This window comes from Bactrocera tryoni, chromosome 2 (assembly GCF_016617805.1).
Source record: "Bactrocera tryoni isolate S06 chromosome 2, CSIRO_BtryS06_freeze2, whole genome shotgun sequence".
Classification (NCBI taxonomy): Eukaryota; Metazoa; Arthropoda; class Insecta; order Diptera; family Tephritidae; genus Bactrocera; species Bactrocera tryoni.
Window position 1 is genome coordinate 35,574,865 of NC_052500.1, and position 17,064 is coordinate 35,591,928.

Genomic DNA, 17,064 nt, shown 5'->3' on the forward strand with positions numbered 1-17,064 from the left:
AATGATCAAAATTTGGCGTATAATAAATATAAGCTCTCAGACACTTACGTTGAACGATATAGGCATCAACTACATCAAAGTCAATAGTAGACGAAAGAGAAAATATAACATTCAATAAGCATTATACAAAAATCGCTTAATCGCACAACACAAACAAACAACTTTATTTTAATACTATTTAATTTTGTTCAGCAAATCCATGGTTTTCAACACGTTTGTGAGATTATTTATCTAGTATGAGATTATTTAAATTCATTTAAATTCCTTTACATCAATGCATGCATATACTACAATACCAAGTAGTAGTTACTGAAGTTTATAATGATATAACGATAACAAAAGTTTTGTCCGACATTTATATATTACAACAAAACTCCCTATTCATATTAAGTATTATGAACTCATATATTCGAAAGGTATGTACAGTATATTCTTTAATCCTTTCTAACGAAAGCCATGTCGATAAATAGAGAAATACACGCTTCCGAACTAACTTTCAATTTCATTGAATATTCTGTGCACAAAATGTACTCGACTTATCATATACTGGCGAGCATCATGCTTACGCCCCTTTTGTATTAGAGATAAAGTTGTATTTCAATTATTCTTTGTTTTTGTTTTAAAAGTACTGCTATTTTTCGTGTTTCCTTTATACATTTGGTTTTCTACTGATTATTATTGTTTTCCTTCAAACATATTTTTAAGCAAACAAATGTTTATGTAAAAATAATAAATTACATATTTATTCGCATACATAGGTTGCAATTGTAAAACAATTTTAGGTTTCAACTTAAAATATTATGCTTGTATCGTTTTATATCTGATCGATTTCAACGAACTTTCAATATTACATTTTATGTTTCTATTATAATCCTTAACGAACAAACATTGCGATTATTATTATTTTGTGAAACTGTGGTTTGAAATAGTGTGGTTAGAATGAATGGCAAACAAACAAAAAATGTCAATCATTCAGTGGTGGATCTAGTTATTTAACGCGATTTTAAAGATCCGCATATTTTCGTATCACTTTCACACACGCACACACGGAAAACTAAATTTGTAAACAAAAACTGCTCACAATTTGTTATGCTAATGTTTTGCAAAAGCTATACATTTGTTCACACATTTGTAATTTTCTTTCATATACTCTTTTTATGTATATATTGATAAAAGGTGTTGCCTTTAGATTTGTGAATTGTGCTAAATAGGAGATAGTAATTTTTATTATAATTTTCGTTATGTATTTTTGTATCTCTGTCTGTTTTTTGCTTAATAACAAAATGACCGGAGCCTATGTAAGCGCTCAAGTAGTGTCTTAATCAGTTTAGGTTGTTTTTTTATTGAATATTTACTTTTTAGCCTACGCATAGAAGGTTGTTCATATTTAGTTTTTTAAAATTGATCTGAAAGTAGATCACATATTTCGCGGGTAACGGTTTCTTTGCTAGCGCGTATAGTAAGTCGAAACATCTGCAATTAATTCAAAGTGTAGATTAAGAATATTACAAAGCCATAGAAAATAATAAAACACAAACCTGCGCTTGTTTATTCGGTTCCAGTCGCAACAGACAGCCCACCTGTTGCGTTTGCGTGTGTATAATGCCCGCACATACCATATTATCGGGATTAGGGTCCACATTGTCCAATAATTGCATACCGAATCCCATAAGCTTATTGCGTGCACCCGGCAGATCCAATGGCTGCTGTGCCTTGAAGACCTTTTGTGCTCTTTGTTGTTCGCTGTGTAATACGATCATATGGATATATAGTTGAATTTTTTTTTTTAAGTAACATAGGGGCTCAACTTACCCGCCTAAATTTTTCCATCGTGCGAAAAATGACTCGCCATTCATTTCCGTGGGCTCAAAAAATTTATTTAACGTCAGTGGCAACTTTATGCTGAATTTCTGTGGCACATTATTATAGCGGAAATTCACCTCGATTGTGGGTGCATCCGCGTAGTCCTCAATGCATTCAGCGGTGAGTAGTTGCTGAATTTGTGCGCCAGCTTCCAGTGTGGGGTCAACGGGTTTTACTTGGACATTAAGCTTCAATGCATCCTCTGCACTCCATTGGAGAACTGGCATAAAATTCTACATAACAAATCATATTAATTAAGACAAAACTAAAAAATTGTCAATGTAATTACCGTCAAAGGTATTTGTGTCTTATTGCCATAAAATAAGCCTAAACGCCCAAGGTTTTGTCGAAATTCACTCTTTACACCGATTTGCAGCATTTCATTTTCAAAAAGCACACCATTATTCTTGAAGAGGAACTTTTTGGAGTTGTAAGTCGCCGCATTGTTATTGCCATAGATATCGCCTAATACATCGATTAAAGTTCCACTACCTCCAGTGTTATTCAAACCAGCTGGTGGTGTACTCAAACCTAACAAATCTGCATTGGCATTGCTATTTACTCTGTGGTAAGATATAATTTTTGGAACAATGTTAAGCCTTGAACAAATGGAATCAATTATGATAAACGTACTTGTGATTTACGATTACGTTATTCTGCGCCATCGCATTTGGTGCTGGGCTCTTTGACTCGCGTATTTCATTTTCGGGCACACGGCCAGGTTTCTTCTTCTTCAAAACGGCCAAAATCGAACTTTCCCTCTCGGGGAATGATGGCATCTCCTCTAGCACAGTCGCCAAAACATCGGTCGATGCCACAATACTCAATTGCAAGTATTCGCTTGCACGCTGTTGCAATTCAGCATCCGCGGAGCGTAAATTACTATGTTGACGGAACACTTCCTGAATGTTGGTGCGTATCTCAGGGAACAGATTTATAAATTTAATGTAGGTGGATAGCAACAATGCGCGTGTCATAGGTGAGCAAAGGTGATATTTCGAGTGCAATAATTTGAATTGTACGAGCGGAGCGGAGCGTGAGTCACCAGCGATCAGATTGCCAAATTCGCCTAGTATATATCCGCCTACTTTAACCATATTTTCATGACAAGCTGGTGCCTGCAGAGCTTCGAAAACAGTTTTGGCAGCATAGCCTTGAACTTCTTCCCGATTAATTACAATCTGTATGACACGATACCACACTTCCTCGGAAACGTAATCGCCAGCAATACGTATAAGATTGAGAATGACATCCACATACCTTTACAAAAGAGATATTTCAATTTATATTTTCTATTTTCATAATCTAAGTTTAGGGTATAAGGTATTTTACATGTATTATTTTAACTTTTTTTTCTTTGCGTACCAAGTGTAATCAGTAGCGTATTTCTCAGCCAATATCGCCACTTTAAGCACCATTTCTTCGCGTATGGAGTAGTCAGCTGTCTCCAAGTAATTGAGCATTTCTTGTACAATTTCCTCAGCATTGCCACGATCGCACATGGCATACAACAAATCCACAGCCATTTGACGCACCGAAACGTCCTTTTCCATCTGTAGATAAATGAGAAAAATTGTTATAAAAATCTGTAACACTATACAACTGAGCTCATGTTGTCTTACCTTCATAGATAAAATGACAACCTCCTGATGTTTCTTTACTTCTTCATGGGAAAACTCCGACGTGGCCAAATGGCACATTGACTCTAATGCCAAATAACGCAAATTCGTCTCGCGATTACTCAAAAACTGTCCCAATTGATTGCAGGCACGAACCAACAAATTCGGCTCACTATCACTATGGATAATTAAGTTTATAGCCTCGAACAAGACTGCATTCTTGGCATTCGAATGTTGAACTTTTTTACTCTTCGGTGGCTCCTGTGCCTTATTCAAAATAGTCTCCAGTGTTTCATTCAAACGTGCTCGCACACCAGGCTCTTCAGTAACTGGATTGTAGTTTTGCAGCAAGCGCAATAACTTCACCGACAACCATGGCGCTGGCACAAAATAATATGTGTAATCTTGTAAATCCGTATAACTGGCTGTAACAATGCGTGAGAGACGCGAAACAGCTAGATTTACGCAACCTTTATACTCCTCTGGATTGCGCTTAACAAGAGCATCTATCAATGAAGTGGCCGCTGTTACCACGCCCATATGTTGATCGTTGAGCAAATGAATGATGCGCGAAGTCCACTCGCCGCCTGGTATTATATCTGGACTGGAACGGAATAAACGTAGAAGACAGAGCGCCGCCGATTGTTTTACAACATCCATTGTGTCACTGCAGTGAATAAAGGAACATAATGACGCAACCACAGTTTACAAGAGAAGAAGATACTCACCCCGATACCAATAACTTTGGTATCTCATTCGAGAATGATTCAGCCATATCTCGACTACCAATATTAGCAATACACTGCAGTGCCAAGTTCACATGAACAGGGTTACGGGATTGCAAATCATTTTTGATCGACTGTATGATCAAGCGTATTAAATCGCTATTGGTGTTCACCAAGACCGAAATGAATAGGTAACCCTTAAAATATATTATAATAAGATATTTAATTGTTAATTATACTTAGTTCATAATACATACAATTTGTTTTTCGGAATATTTGTTTGAAGAGAGTAAATTGACCGCCTCCATGTGGCCAAAGTCGATGTCATGTCCCAATAGAAAAATAAACAATAGCTTACACACATATTTTTTCTTTTGATAGCCGTCGAGCGTCTTGTCGCCTTTGAATTTGCTACGTATATTGGCGAGCTCCTTATTGATGCGCTTCACTTCGGCCTCTTTACTTTTACCTGTTAAAATATATACATATATTACATTATTAAAAATTTATGAGAGTCTTTCTCGCAAATTAGACTTTTACTTCAAAATGAAACTGTGAAGTTATTATAAATTCATTTAGAATTTTCAAAATTAATTATATTACTAGTGCGTATGTGTGTATAATACTTTACTAAAAATTTGCTAGTATTTTATAAGACTTTTTACGAGTTATATGACTTTCAATAAAATAATTGAAGTCAAAGTAAAGTAATTTTTGTATATGAAAGAAATTGAATTAAAATAAATGTGTACGGTTCATACGAAGACTGTATACGTGTATGTATGTTGGATGCAAATGTAACAAACATTCGTCTGTCCATTTGGTATCACTCAATTAAAATGCGTCCTCTGCATCGTGATGTGCCAATCAATTCTTAAAAACTTGGCGCCAAGCAGTACCAGCCACTTACTACGGTCGCACAAAATTTGAACCAACATATACATAATAAAGCATACGAACAATTGTTTTCCTACGGGAAATTTCTCCGACCGTTTACGACACCGAAAACACACTTGCAAATGTTACTGTAAATCAGTGATATGAAAATTAAAGCGAAAAATGTCGCTGACCAGCAATTGCTGCAACGCTTTATTCTATGTTTTAGATGTGTGTTTTTACGCCCCTGCGATACGAACACCATTTAAGTAAAATAAATTGCTATGTGTGCACATGTATGTATGTACGTGAACACATGTACATACATACATATATACTTATCAGAGAAAGCAATGTTCGATTGTGTTGGAAAGTTTAAACGCTTTCAATCATACAATAACTTTATGAATTATCCACATATTGAGAAATACTTACAATTTCTTATATCCGATATAAAAACCGCTAAACCTCTCATACCGTCCCCCCGCACAGGTGCCATTGTGGTTAATTTATTAATTTTCGCCGATTTACTTCAAAACCTCTGCGATAAGAAACCTTTACTTTTGTGTTCAACGACAATATTCCGTGAATCTTGGTGATGCTGCAGAGCCCACTGCTAAGATTTGAGTTTCAATGTTACAGTGAATACGAACGAATATTTACAAAATGAAACTAATATGTAAATCGCCGGTGTTTATTTATGCAGTTGAGTTCTATGCGATAATACCCAAAAGGCGAAACTTACGTAGTCCGCCTGGGAATATTGGTTTCGATGAGCACGTTAATAAACGCAGAGGCTGCCGCAATGAAGGCAGATAAGAAGCCAGCCGAGTTGCTTTTGTTTGACTTTAGTTGCACCCGTTACTAGCGATTGGCTGATTAACAAAAGCAGTGATTCGCTGTGCGTTAAATCGGTATCTTTAGAGAAATAGTAAAAGAAAAACAAAGATAAATAAATATTATGTAGTGTATTTATTACAACATAATTCATTACGTTAAATTTTAAACGAAAACCTTTTTTTATATATGCAAATAAATATATATAGTGTATATATTTACATAAGCGGACGATTGAGTCTGATATTGACCCCATAATCACCAACATTTGTATATATAATTTATAAATAAATAATGTATGCAATTATTTGCCAAATATATATAAAACAGTTCAACTTCGCTTTATTTAAATTTGTTTTTTACATATGTAGTATATAGTAGTACGTACATATCTTTCTAGTACATATGTACATATATACTAAATGTTTTCGTAAAAGCTCGTTCAATACAGCAAATGTTACAACGACAACAAATGATTATGCACTTAAATGATTTTCTCAACTAAAATATAATATTATCATTTTATTAAAAAAAAAATAATGTTATTTATTCTAAGTACTCAGTTGTGCTCTAAAGCAATTATAACATCGTATCATTGGGGAAGATTATAGCATAAATAAAATTTTATAGGGATAGAAAATTTATCGGTACTTGAGTTTTTGTAAAAAAAAAAACATTTTCACATAAATAATTATGTGTTAGTTACAAATATAAATTTGAAAATATATTTGTTATATACAAAATGTAGTTATTGATATTTCGATTTCGTATAATTATTAAAAAAAATACAGTTAATACATCTATCAACCATTATTTCCCAATTGTAATTTTCATTAAAATCTCTATATAAACAATAAATGCAATGTGACGTTGGCACAGTTTAATATACCTTACTATCAGCCATATTTTTATGCATATACATCTGCAAGCAAAAGAATGCAAGTTGAATAATTATTCTTTCAAATTCAGCTAAACGATAATTAACCGGCTTTTTAAGGTAGAACATTTCAATTTCAAATTTTCTGATAATTTAAATTTTTGCTTAGTGGCATAAATTTTATTCTTTTATATAGCAAGAGCTATTTTATCGCTTTACTAATATGACTGACTCTATCGACTTTTAGCTAAACGCCCCTAACTGCTTAAGCGATGACGAAGGCGAAATAGTTGTAATAAACCTATATTTATAGGATGGACACTTTCAATTAATTTGTACGGCTTACTTTTGATTTATTTGTTCCAATTGGCGACGGCAATTTTAACAAATTGGTCTTGAATTAAGATTTATAGAAGATTGCAGCATCGAAAGACGAGACACCGATCGCGACTTCGACACGACGGCTTCTTTAACAATAATTTCAATTTCTTTCTGCGACTCTGGCGTATTCGGTCAAAATGGGCGTAGCAAAACCACTTTTCTTATAGCTTATATATTCATGTACAACTGTTTAATTAATTCACTTTAAACGCCATTAAATATTTAGCTAGCTTATTTAACAAAATTTCTGCATACAATACAATACAGCACTACTGAAAATGAAAATTTTTATTGATTTTTCCTTACGTTGACTTTTTACACAGTCTTCTCTGATTTCGCTTTTCCTCAGCAGTGCTGCCCTTCTACAAATATTTGCAATATATAGAAGTCACAATAGACCGGCGCTTACATCTCGAAGTGATGCCCAACTTTTGTGTGTTGCATGAAAAAAATTTAAATAAAATTGTATGAACACAAACATAAATAATTAAATGTAAAAATATAAATACGTCACAAGTTAGATAATATTAAATATATCTTGATTTATTTATTAGTGTTACGTATAATTACGCTAAATGCTGAAGATTCCCATAATGTGATATCAATTATTTTGCGTTTCACAGCTAACTTCATGACGTAAAATAAAATAACACGTCAAAAATGCAATAAGTTAAATTCACAGGATTGATTAATTTTGGCTTTTGTATGTTTTTAATTATGCATAAACCTAAATAAATATCTCTAAACGTTACATGATAATAACGTATCATAAACGCGAGAAAAAATTTCGAGGAAAATATTAGTAAAAGGATATTGGAAAAAGTCTGAACATTGAGAGCAAAAATGAGTTTTTCCAGCGACGAAGTAAACTTTTTGGTTTATAGATATCTGCAAGAATCTGGTAAAATGTTATATTTTTTACTAAATATCACAAAATTTTTAAAAATGTCAACATTAAATAGGTTTTGTACATTCGGCTTTTGTGTTTGGTGTGGAATCTCATATTTCACAAAGCAACATAAATGGCGCTTTGGTACCACCGGCTGCTCTTCTCACTATTCTTCAGAAAGGCCTAATGTATACAGAAGTTGAATGGAGCGTTGGAGAAGATGGTGAAGCTGGACGTTCAGTTGAAGGGTTAAGTTTAATTGATGCCGTTATGCCCGAAGTAAAGCCACCAAAACCAGCAGCTGTAAAATCAGAACCTGGGAAAGCCAGTGCGGACAGCAGTAGCGCAGCTGCATCGTCAACGACAACAGGTGGTGTTGTAAAATCGGAAGTAAAATCCGAGGGTAATGCTCCAGGAGCTTCAACAAACAATGAACAAAACTCCGGAGGAGCTCCATCCGCATCTGCTGATTCTAATGAAACTGATAGTAATACTAATTCAGCTGCAAATAGTTCAACGTCTGTTGCACCATCCGTCGGAACTGCTAATAGTACAGCTGGGACAACTAGTGACGCATCTTCAACTGGAAATAAAAAGGCCAACCCCTCCGAAACAACATCTGGCAGTTCTTTAGCCACAAATGAACTTACAACAAATACAAATGTCAATAACGGCATTAACGCGGGTACTAACGCTAATGTCAATGAACCAACAGCAACCACGAATTCAGTAGTAACCGGTTCAACAACTGGAACAAATATTTCAGGAGCCGGTACCACTACTACTTCAAGCGGTAGTGCTACTAATAATAACCCTGCTCCAGGCAGCTCTGATATTTTGACCCAGATACAATTGGGTAATACTACTTCAACAACAGGAACAGAACCAATGGATATCGATCAAGGAATTGAGATACCTGCCTCAAAAGCAACAGTTTTACGTGGACATGAGAGCGAAGTATTCATATGTGCCTGGAATCCCAGCAGAGACCTTCTTGCAAGTGGTTCTGGTGATAGCACTGCACGCATATGGGATATGTCTGATGCAACCAGTAGCCCTAATCAATTAGTTTTACGACATTGCATTCAAAAGGGAGGTGCAGAAGTTCCAAGCAACAAAGACGTTACATCATTAGATTGGAATGTAGGTACACGTAAATGCTTAAAAATTATATTGTTTGCAAATAAAAATGTACACATTTAAAAACTTACATTTTTGTAGTGCGATGGCACCTTGCTAGCTACTGGCAGTTATGATGGGTACGCACGCATATGGAAAACAGATGGTCGCTTAGCATCAACTCTCGGTCAACATAAAGGTCCAATATTTGCATTAAAATGGAATAAAAGGGGTAATTATATACTATCGGCTGGTGTTGATAAAACTACTATAATCTGGGATGCTTCTACTGGACAATGCAACCAACAATTTTCTTTCCACAATGCACCCGCACTCGATGTTGATTGGCAAACAAATGTATCATTCGCTTCGTGCAGTACTGATCAACGTATCCATGTGTGTCGTCTTGGCTCAGATATGCCCATTAAAACATTTAAAGGTCATACTAATGAGGTGAACGCTATAAAGTGGTGTCCACAGGGTCAATTGCTTGCCTCCTGCTCAGACGATATGACACTGAAAATTTGGAGTATGAAGCAAGACAAATGCTGTCATGATTTACAAGCACATTCTAAGGAAATCTATACAATCAAATGGTCTCCCACTGGACCAGGAACACAAAATCCTAACACGAATCTAATACTTGCTTCCGCGTCATTTGACTCCACCGTACGTCTATGGGATGTTGAGCGTGGTACATGCATTCATACTCTTACGAAACATACAGAGCCTGTCTATTCGGTAGCATTTAGTCCAGATGGAAAATATTTAGCGTCAGGAAGTTTCGATAAATGTGTACATATTTGGAGTACTCAGTCGGGACAGTTAGTGCACAGTTACAAAGGCACAGGTGGTATTTTTGAGGTCTGTTGGAATTCCAAGGGCACTAAAGTGGGAGCCAGCGCTTCGGATGGTAGCGTTTTTGTGTTGGATTTAAGAAAAATCTAGAATTTAGTTTAAATATTAGCTGATATATTAACAATTATTATAAGCATTTGAACATTTTATATTAAAAAAATGAAACATTAAAAGCATTAGCATTAAAAATATATTTTTTTGCTTTGATGTAGATTTCAAGGCACAATGATTAGTATATTTTTATAATTTTGTAAAATAATATATGCAAGGCCCACAACATTTGCAGATGGAAGTTTCCAGAACTACCGGTTAATATTAAAATTGCACCACTGCATGCAAAGCAGCAGGCTTACGGAGCGGGCAGACAACTAATACTGTTCTGAACCTGCTAATTTTGGAGATTACGGAGTAATGTTATGCATCTTCCTAGACATCGAAGATGCTTTTGACAACAAAAGGGTGTAAGCCTTGCTAAGAGATTGTGCAGATCTAACCCCGTTTGGATTGGTAGGTGTTAATCTTTGTTTGTCATCATTGGAGCAATGCCTTGCAGCAGGGTTGCTCCGTATTCTCCTGACTCGTGCTGGCATTGAGTCCAACCCGGGCCCGGAGCCATCCAAACTCCACCTCGGCCAGGTGTAACACATGCAATGGATGGAGACATCTTAAGACCTGCTCAGGCCTTAAGACTCACAGGAAGTGGACCACGAGTTACGTGGCCCCATGTTGCCTACGCAATACTACGATAACAGCATCTACAGCCGCGGCGCCACTCACCCCGAGTGGCCAACAGAGGACTTCCCCGGTCCCCAGGAGCTCAAGCAGGCAACATAGCTCCCACTCTGACTCACAGTACGACAACCGCCCCTGTGGGTTCTGCAGCTGCAACAAACACCACCTACACGCGACTCCCTCACCCCCAGCATCACCAGAAACCAAGTTAAACAACCGCTCAGATCTTCTGAGTTGTGCCGGTTACAACTTTATACGTAAGGATCGCGAGCGAGATAATGGTGGTGGCCTAGCCTTCTTATTACACAACACCGTGCAGTATCGTCTAATCGATGAAAACATCGACCGCAGAGATACTACCCTAGAATGTCAGGGTATAGGTATCCGGTCAGGCGATGTCGAGGTCTAAATATTTAATATATACATCCCCCCAGTTCCATGTTGCCCTACATGATAACACCCGAATATAGGCGCGCTACTTCGTGGTGAAAACCGTCTGGTAGTAGGCGACTTTAACGCGCACTTAGCCTGTCAAACGATCGTAGGGAAATGGAAGTGGCGGAACAGATTGACGAGTCGACATTCTGCACAATGAATGACGAAGCCCCAACCAGAGTTATGGGCACCTGTAATAGCTCGCCCGATATTACCATTGCTAGTGGTGGTCTGATAAATAGCATAACCTGGCGACCTATGCTAACTCTCGCATCAGACCATCTGCCCATAATTATCTCGATCGAGAAACCTCCCGATTTTGTTTCTGTGGACAACCGCACTTTAACAAAGCTAACTGGGTCGGCTTCACAGAATTCACTGAGAGCACCTTCAACGCTCTACCCATATGTGTTGGCGAACGTCGATTCCGCAAGGTGATCGCAGCAGCTACCGCTCGCTTTATCCCGGCTGAAAGAATAACGGATGTCCGTCCCAATTTCCCAGCCGAAGCAGCCAGTTTAGCTAATGAGCACGATACCTTACGCCATGCCATACCGGGGATCTCCGAATAAGGGATCTCAATTTAGAGATTCGGCAAATGGTAAACCATCATAAGCGGACGAAATGGATAGAGCACCTGAAGTCCGCGAGCACCACCAGTATAGATGGCGAAAAGTGTACAGCACCACCACAGCACTTAGCGTCATAAAGGCTCGGATAGTTCGTGGCCTCAACCAGAAACCCCCCTGTGAGAGAACGATCCTCGTAGCGTTGGACTTATCAATAGCTTTTGACACAGTCAACCTCACAAGGCTAAAGTAGGACATCGAGAAAACTACGCTTCCTCCAGGACTGAAGAGGTGGATCATGAACTACCTGTGCGGTCGACAATCATCCGTACTATTTCGAGGTGAAGCATCTAAACTGAGAAGAAATTAAACAGGGGGTTCTGCAGGGTGGTGTCTTCCCCCCGTTGTTGTTTAACTTCTACATCTCGAAACTCCCACAGCCACTAGAGGGGGTTTCCATAACCTCGTACGCAGATGATTGCACGATAATGACGTCGGGCAATGGAATCGATGGCATGTGTTCAAAAGTGAACAACTACCGCTCCGACTTTTCTCGTTTCCTCACTGTACGGAACCTCACACTTTCCCCCACCAAATCCACAGCGACCATTTTTACGAACGACGACGACGAAGGAGTATAGACTTGAACTTAATATTGCAGTCGATGGCGTCAAAATTCCGACTGGAAATAATCCTAAGATTTTAGATGTAACTTTTGATAGTCTATGCTCCTCCCCATACTCCCCATACGACCGCGATTATCGCCAAGGTACAGAACCGCAACAAAATCCTCAAGTCGGTAGTCGGCAGCACATGAGGAAAAGACAAAGAAACGTTGTTGGCAACATACAAGGCAATCGGTCGGCCGGTCCTCAATTACCTGGATGCAGTGGTACGCAGATGAGGCCACCTACTTGGAGCAGAACCGCCTCCTAGGAGCTTCAAGAGGTCTTTCCTTAACTACGTCGACGAGATCGTACAGTACGCCGACCGGACTTCGGACGTAACTGACTTCCGACAGGTACTGACCGCCATTCACAGTGGAGCTATCAACACCTTCACCGACTCCCTTCCAGTGAATGGCATTCTTGCAATGAGTCTCCGCATGACATTGACCACCTCTTTACATGCCCTGCCAACCCTACTTATCTAACACCCCTTTCCCTTTTGTCCGACCCCGTCGAAGTAGCACGTTTCCTGGGCCTACCGCTAGATGACGTCGACGACAACATGGATAGCCCTTACCATTCTAACGGGGATTGATAACCGGTAGAACAACAACAACAACAATTCTGCAGTGGGGTTTAACTGAATATCAACCCCTTGGAGGACAGAGAGGTAGAGATGACTAATATGGAAAAATATCATGATCAACGTGATTCCACTCTGCGATGGAAGCAGCATGTTGACCTGACCTTGCTACTAAAACACTAATGGTGTGCAATCGATTAGCTAGTAAATCCTGGGGCTGCAAGCCAAGGATTGTCAGGTGGTTGTACACCATGATCAGGAGAGAAAAACTTCTAACGGGACAACCGTATAACCATACTTAGCGACGGTCAAGCGGCACTTAGACCAATATCTACCTACGAGATCAAATCGCTACTGATGCTGGAGTGTATTGAACGGCTGAACAGAACGGAATGTAAACAAGTGCACCTTTTCTAGGGGACGGATCACAAAGGTATAGCCAGGAATAAACTGGCTGATAAGCAAGGCAAGTAGTGCCAAGGACCAAGGAGGACTTATATAACATGGGCGTAGCTTCTTGTGCAATTGCAGGTTCTGCGACAAGTAGCCATAAGTCGCGGGGAAATCTTCATCTATTTAACATATAGTGGAATTCGGTAAGCAGCCTCTAGACTCTATTTGAGACATTTTGAGGTAAAGTCTCAATTTGTGACTAGGTACGATTCACTAAACAGTCTCCAGCGTTAGTCTTAAAATATTGTCTCAAATTTGTGACCTGATAGTTAGCAGGTCAGAAAACTAAAAACAACTCTTGTTTGCCGTTTTGAATATACTGAATAGAGATCATCATAGATATTAATCGTTTGTTGTTTTTTTATATTTTGTAAGCAACTCAAACACGAAAAGTATAAAAATAAATCAACTTTACATAAATTTCGTAAATATTATGAAAGAAAGTCAACATATATTTTTATTTTTATTGATAAAAATTTTTTTTGACTATGCTATAGAGAATTTAATATTTGTTATCGACATATTTATATTCATTCAAGTGCAAAAACATCTCAGAATAGTGAAACGTAATAGATTTTGTGACTGTCACTTACAGAATAGCAAAATCGTCTCAAGTCTCAAAAATTGTCTCTAACTTCAAATCTCAAATTTAGAGACTTGAGACTGTATTACAGTACAGAATCGCACAGTTAATATATTTTGTGTTTTGTTTGCTATGTAACAGCTTTATTCAGTAAAAAATTACAATATTCTGCTGAAGGCTTGTTCTTTGTATAGTCGTACTATGAGAATTTGAGAGAGAACTTCTTTGCTATTTTTAATTTATTTTTATTTATTTATATATATGTATGTAGCCTTTGAGTTTTCATTATCACAAGAAACACGCTTTTTTTAGGTTATTTATTAATTTAACAAATTGCTGGTTTAAATTGATATCTCCGTCTGGTACCGTCGGCTAATGTGCTGAACACATAGAGCGCGACAGACTGTCAGTCAACCAACACAACCACAGAATTCACGCTGTGAAATGTTAACATTTTTAACAGTTCTGGCACATACTCAACCAGTGAGTATGAAGAGAAATAATATATGTTAAATAATTAATTTTACCAGCGGGTAGAGTTCTCAATGCTTTATTGAGATGAGTACCATCAACACTGAATTACAATCAGAGAAGAGCGTTTTACATACATGACCTCCGATATTTATAGGAGTACAAAAGAATTTAAAATACCGTAACTTCGAAATATTAACAATCAAAGGTAATATCAAACAGAAATGTATGTTAAAAGAGAGATGAGGAATAGAAAGCTTAGATAAAACAGTATTGCCAGAACAGACTTAATATTATTAGAAAATAAGCTTAAAACTAACGTAAATAATTCTAAACATCCTGCCCGGTCGAGTCGGTCGACTCGAAATCTTCCTTCTCTAGCAAAAGACATAGTTTCTGGACGGCTCGTTTCATGTATCCTCGAGCTGTTCTCAACGTGACATTGCGGACGACTCCATCAGCTCCGGGATGTACTGTTGTCACTCGACCCAGGCACCAGTGAGTTTGAGGCAGATTCTTTTGTTTGACTAGGACGATATCATCCACCTTTATATTCCTCGTGCGCCAAAGCCATTTGTTTCGTCTCTGCAGAATGGTTAGATACTCCTCACTCCATCGCTCCCAAAATATCTCTTATATATGACGTATCCATTGCCATTGCTTCAATCGGTTGCTAGGGATATGTTTGATATCTGGTTCGGGAACTGCCAGTAGTGGAGACCCAATCAGGAAATCACCAGGGGTAGGGGGCAAGTTTCTCTTCAGGGTCGTCGTAAAGTGGTGTAATTGGACGGGAGTTAAGACAGGCTTCTATTCTTACTGCCAGCGTCTGTAACTGACTATACCACATGACCTGCGCATCTACGCAGCGTACCAAATGGTGCTTAGCGGATTTCACCGCAGCCTCCCAGAGGCCTCCTTGATGCGGAGCACTGGGTGTTATGAAATGCCATTGCGTGCCCGAATTTGCTAACGATCGCTGATTATTCTCACCCTGCCATGCTGCAATATCTTCCTTCAAGAGTTGAATGGCACCAACAAACGCTGTCCCATTATCACTATATAAATCCCGACAGTGACCGCGTCGGCTGACGAAAGGAGTGAAGGCATCTAGAAAGGCTTGCGACGATAGGTCATCAACCACCTCAATGTGTACAGCCTTGGTGTATTGTATTGCGCTTATATCGGTACTTGATTTTACCGCCGAGCTTTTACTAACCGTTTTTATTAAACGGATTTAGTGCATATATACATACATATATAATGATAAATTAAAAGTGGAATGGATACACTCACTTTAAGTTCCCTCAGGGGATTTTGGGGAGTTCTGTCTGTAAGAAAACTGGGTCCGTGTGCGATCTTGGTGTTCCCACTGTTGTTGAGCTGCTTCTTCTCCTCTGTTCCAGTGTTAGTGGTTCTTTTGGTTATTAATTTAAATGATTTTTTATTTTATTTTTATTATTTATATTTTTTTTTTGTTTTTAAGTTTCGCGCCCGATTTTTTAAATTTAGCGCCCGTTTTGTTAGCAGAGTTTTAATTGTTGTGTTGTTTTTGGAGTTATTGATTTTTGTATTAAATTTCACTGTTTTCCCTTCTTTTTTTTCTGTTTGTTTTGCACTTGTATGCACGTTTATTTGTTTTTTTTTCTTCGTTTGGTTTTGTAATTGTGTGCACTTCACTGCGCTTTAGGTTCACCGCACTTTTAATTACTTTTTTGTTTTTTTTTTGTTTTATGCTGTTATGTGTATGTTTTATATGCTTATATGTTCACTTTTGGAACCTTTATATATGTATACATATATATAGTTTTTGTCACTCACTTCACTGTTTATACCAATGTGCCTTTCTGTAGGCTCGAAGGACCATGTTGGAATAGTGCACTCACCTTTTATATATTTTTTTTTTCACTACCAAATTAAGAAAAACGCACTCAATGCCGAAAAAAGAGGTTTTGTCTAATTTTTATTTAAAAAATGCTTTATGGCTTTGCTTAACCGATGCGAATTAAAAGAAAAACACGTTCTTCAAAATGGTACAAAATAATGGAATAACGCGGTTGGTTTCGCAACGGGATGACGGCGGATAGACGCGGGATGGGTAAACGTAAGACCGATCGCTGGTAGTGTCGCTAACGAACTGATTGGAATATCTGGTCATCGGTCCTTCTTTATCCCCGTTGATGCTGGATAGAATGATGCATATGTGTGTAAGTGTGGGTGTCGGTGTAGAATGTGGGTTGTAAGTGTGGTGTGGTGTGGTGAAGATTGCGTGTTAGTGATGTAAGTTTTGAATCGATGTGGTGTGGTGAAGGTTGCGTGTTAGTGATGCCAGTTTGAATCGTTGGGGTGTGTGTGTGTTGAGGTCGGGGGAGGATGCTCATTTGTACAGCCATACAAACGAAAATTGTGAGATACGTTTTGATAAGCATTCGAGAGCGTTTCATTCCGATTCGTAGTGTAAAAGGCCCAGAGTTATCGACACTAGATGAAATGAACGGTCTAGCGGCTCTAATCCTCTGCCCGGGT

The 17,064-nt window shown here is 38.1% G+C and overlaps 2 protein-coding genes across 6 annotated transcripts; one reads left to right on the forward strand and one right to left on the reverse strand.

Annotated features, from left to right (window-relative positions):
• Positions 1-715: 715 nt before the first annotated feature.
• Positions 716-7,555, reverse strand: LOC120767606 (AP-2 complex subunit alpha). Of its 5 annotated transcripts, none has more exons than XM_040093759.1 (12): positions 7,144-7,419; positions 5,829-6,001; positions 5,519-5,696; positions 4,465-4,676; positions 4,211-4,404; positions 3,486-4,149; positions 3,229-3,416; positions 2,497-3,123; positions 2,153-2,426; positions 1,813-2,096; positions 1,539-1,743; positions 716-1,473 (listed from the first exon to the last, which is right to left on the reverse strand). In XM_040093759.1, exons 3-12 carry the CDS (start codon positions 5,580-5,582, stop codon positions 1,396-1,398), a joined length of 2,790 nt encoding a protein of 929 aa, XP_039949693.1. In that variant the 5' UTR covers positions 5,583-5,696; positions 5,829-6,001; positions 7,144-7,419; the 3' UTR covers positions 716-1,395. The 5 variants fall into 5 exon arrangements, with proteins under 5 accessions (XP_039949693.1, XP_039949692.1, XP_039949690.1 ...); XM_040093758.1 differs by having other exon boundaries at positions 5,519-5,699; XM_040093756.1 differs by lacking the exon at positions 7,144-7,419 and adding an exon at positions 7,485-7,555 and having other exon boundaries at positions 5,519-6,001.
• Positions 7,556-7,807: 252 nt separating this feature from the next.
• Positions 7,808-10,217, forward strand: LOC120767608 (F-box-like/WD repeat-containing protein ebi). The gene is made up of 3 exons (XM_040093761.1): positions 7,808-8,079; positions 8,141-9,210; positions 9,289-10,217. Exons 1-3 carry the CDS (start codon positions 8,022-8,024, stop codon positions 10,132-10,134), a joined length of 1,974 nt encoding a protein of 657 aa, XP_039949695.1. The 5' UTR covers positions 7,808-8,021; the 3' UTR covers positions 10,135-10,217.
• Positions 10,218-17,064: the final 6,847 nt, after the last annotated feature.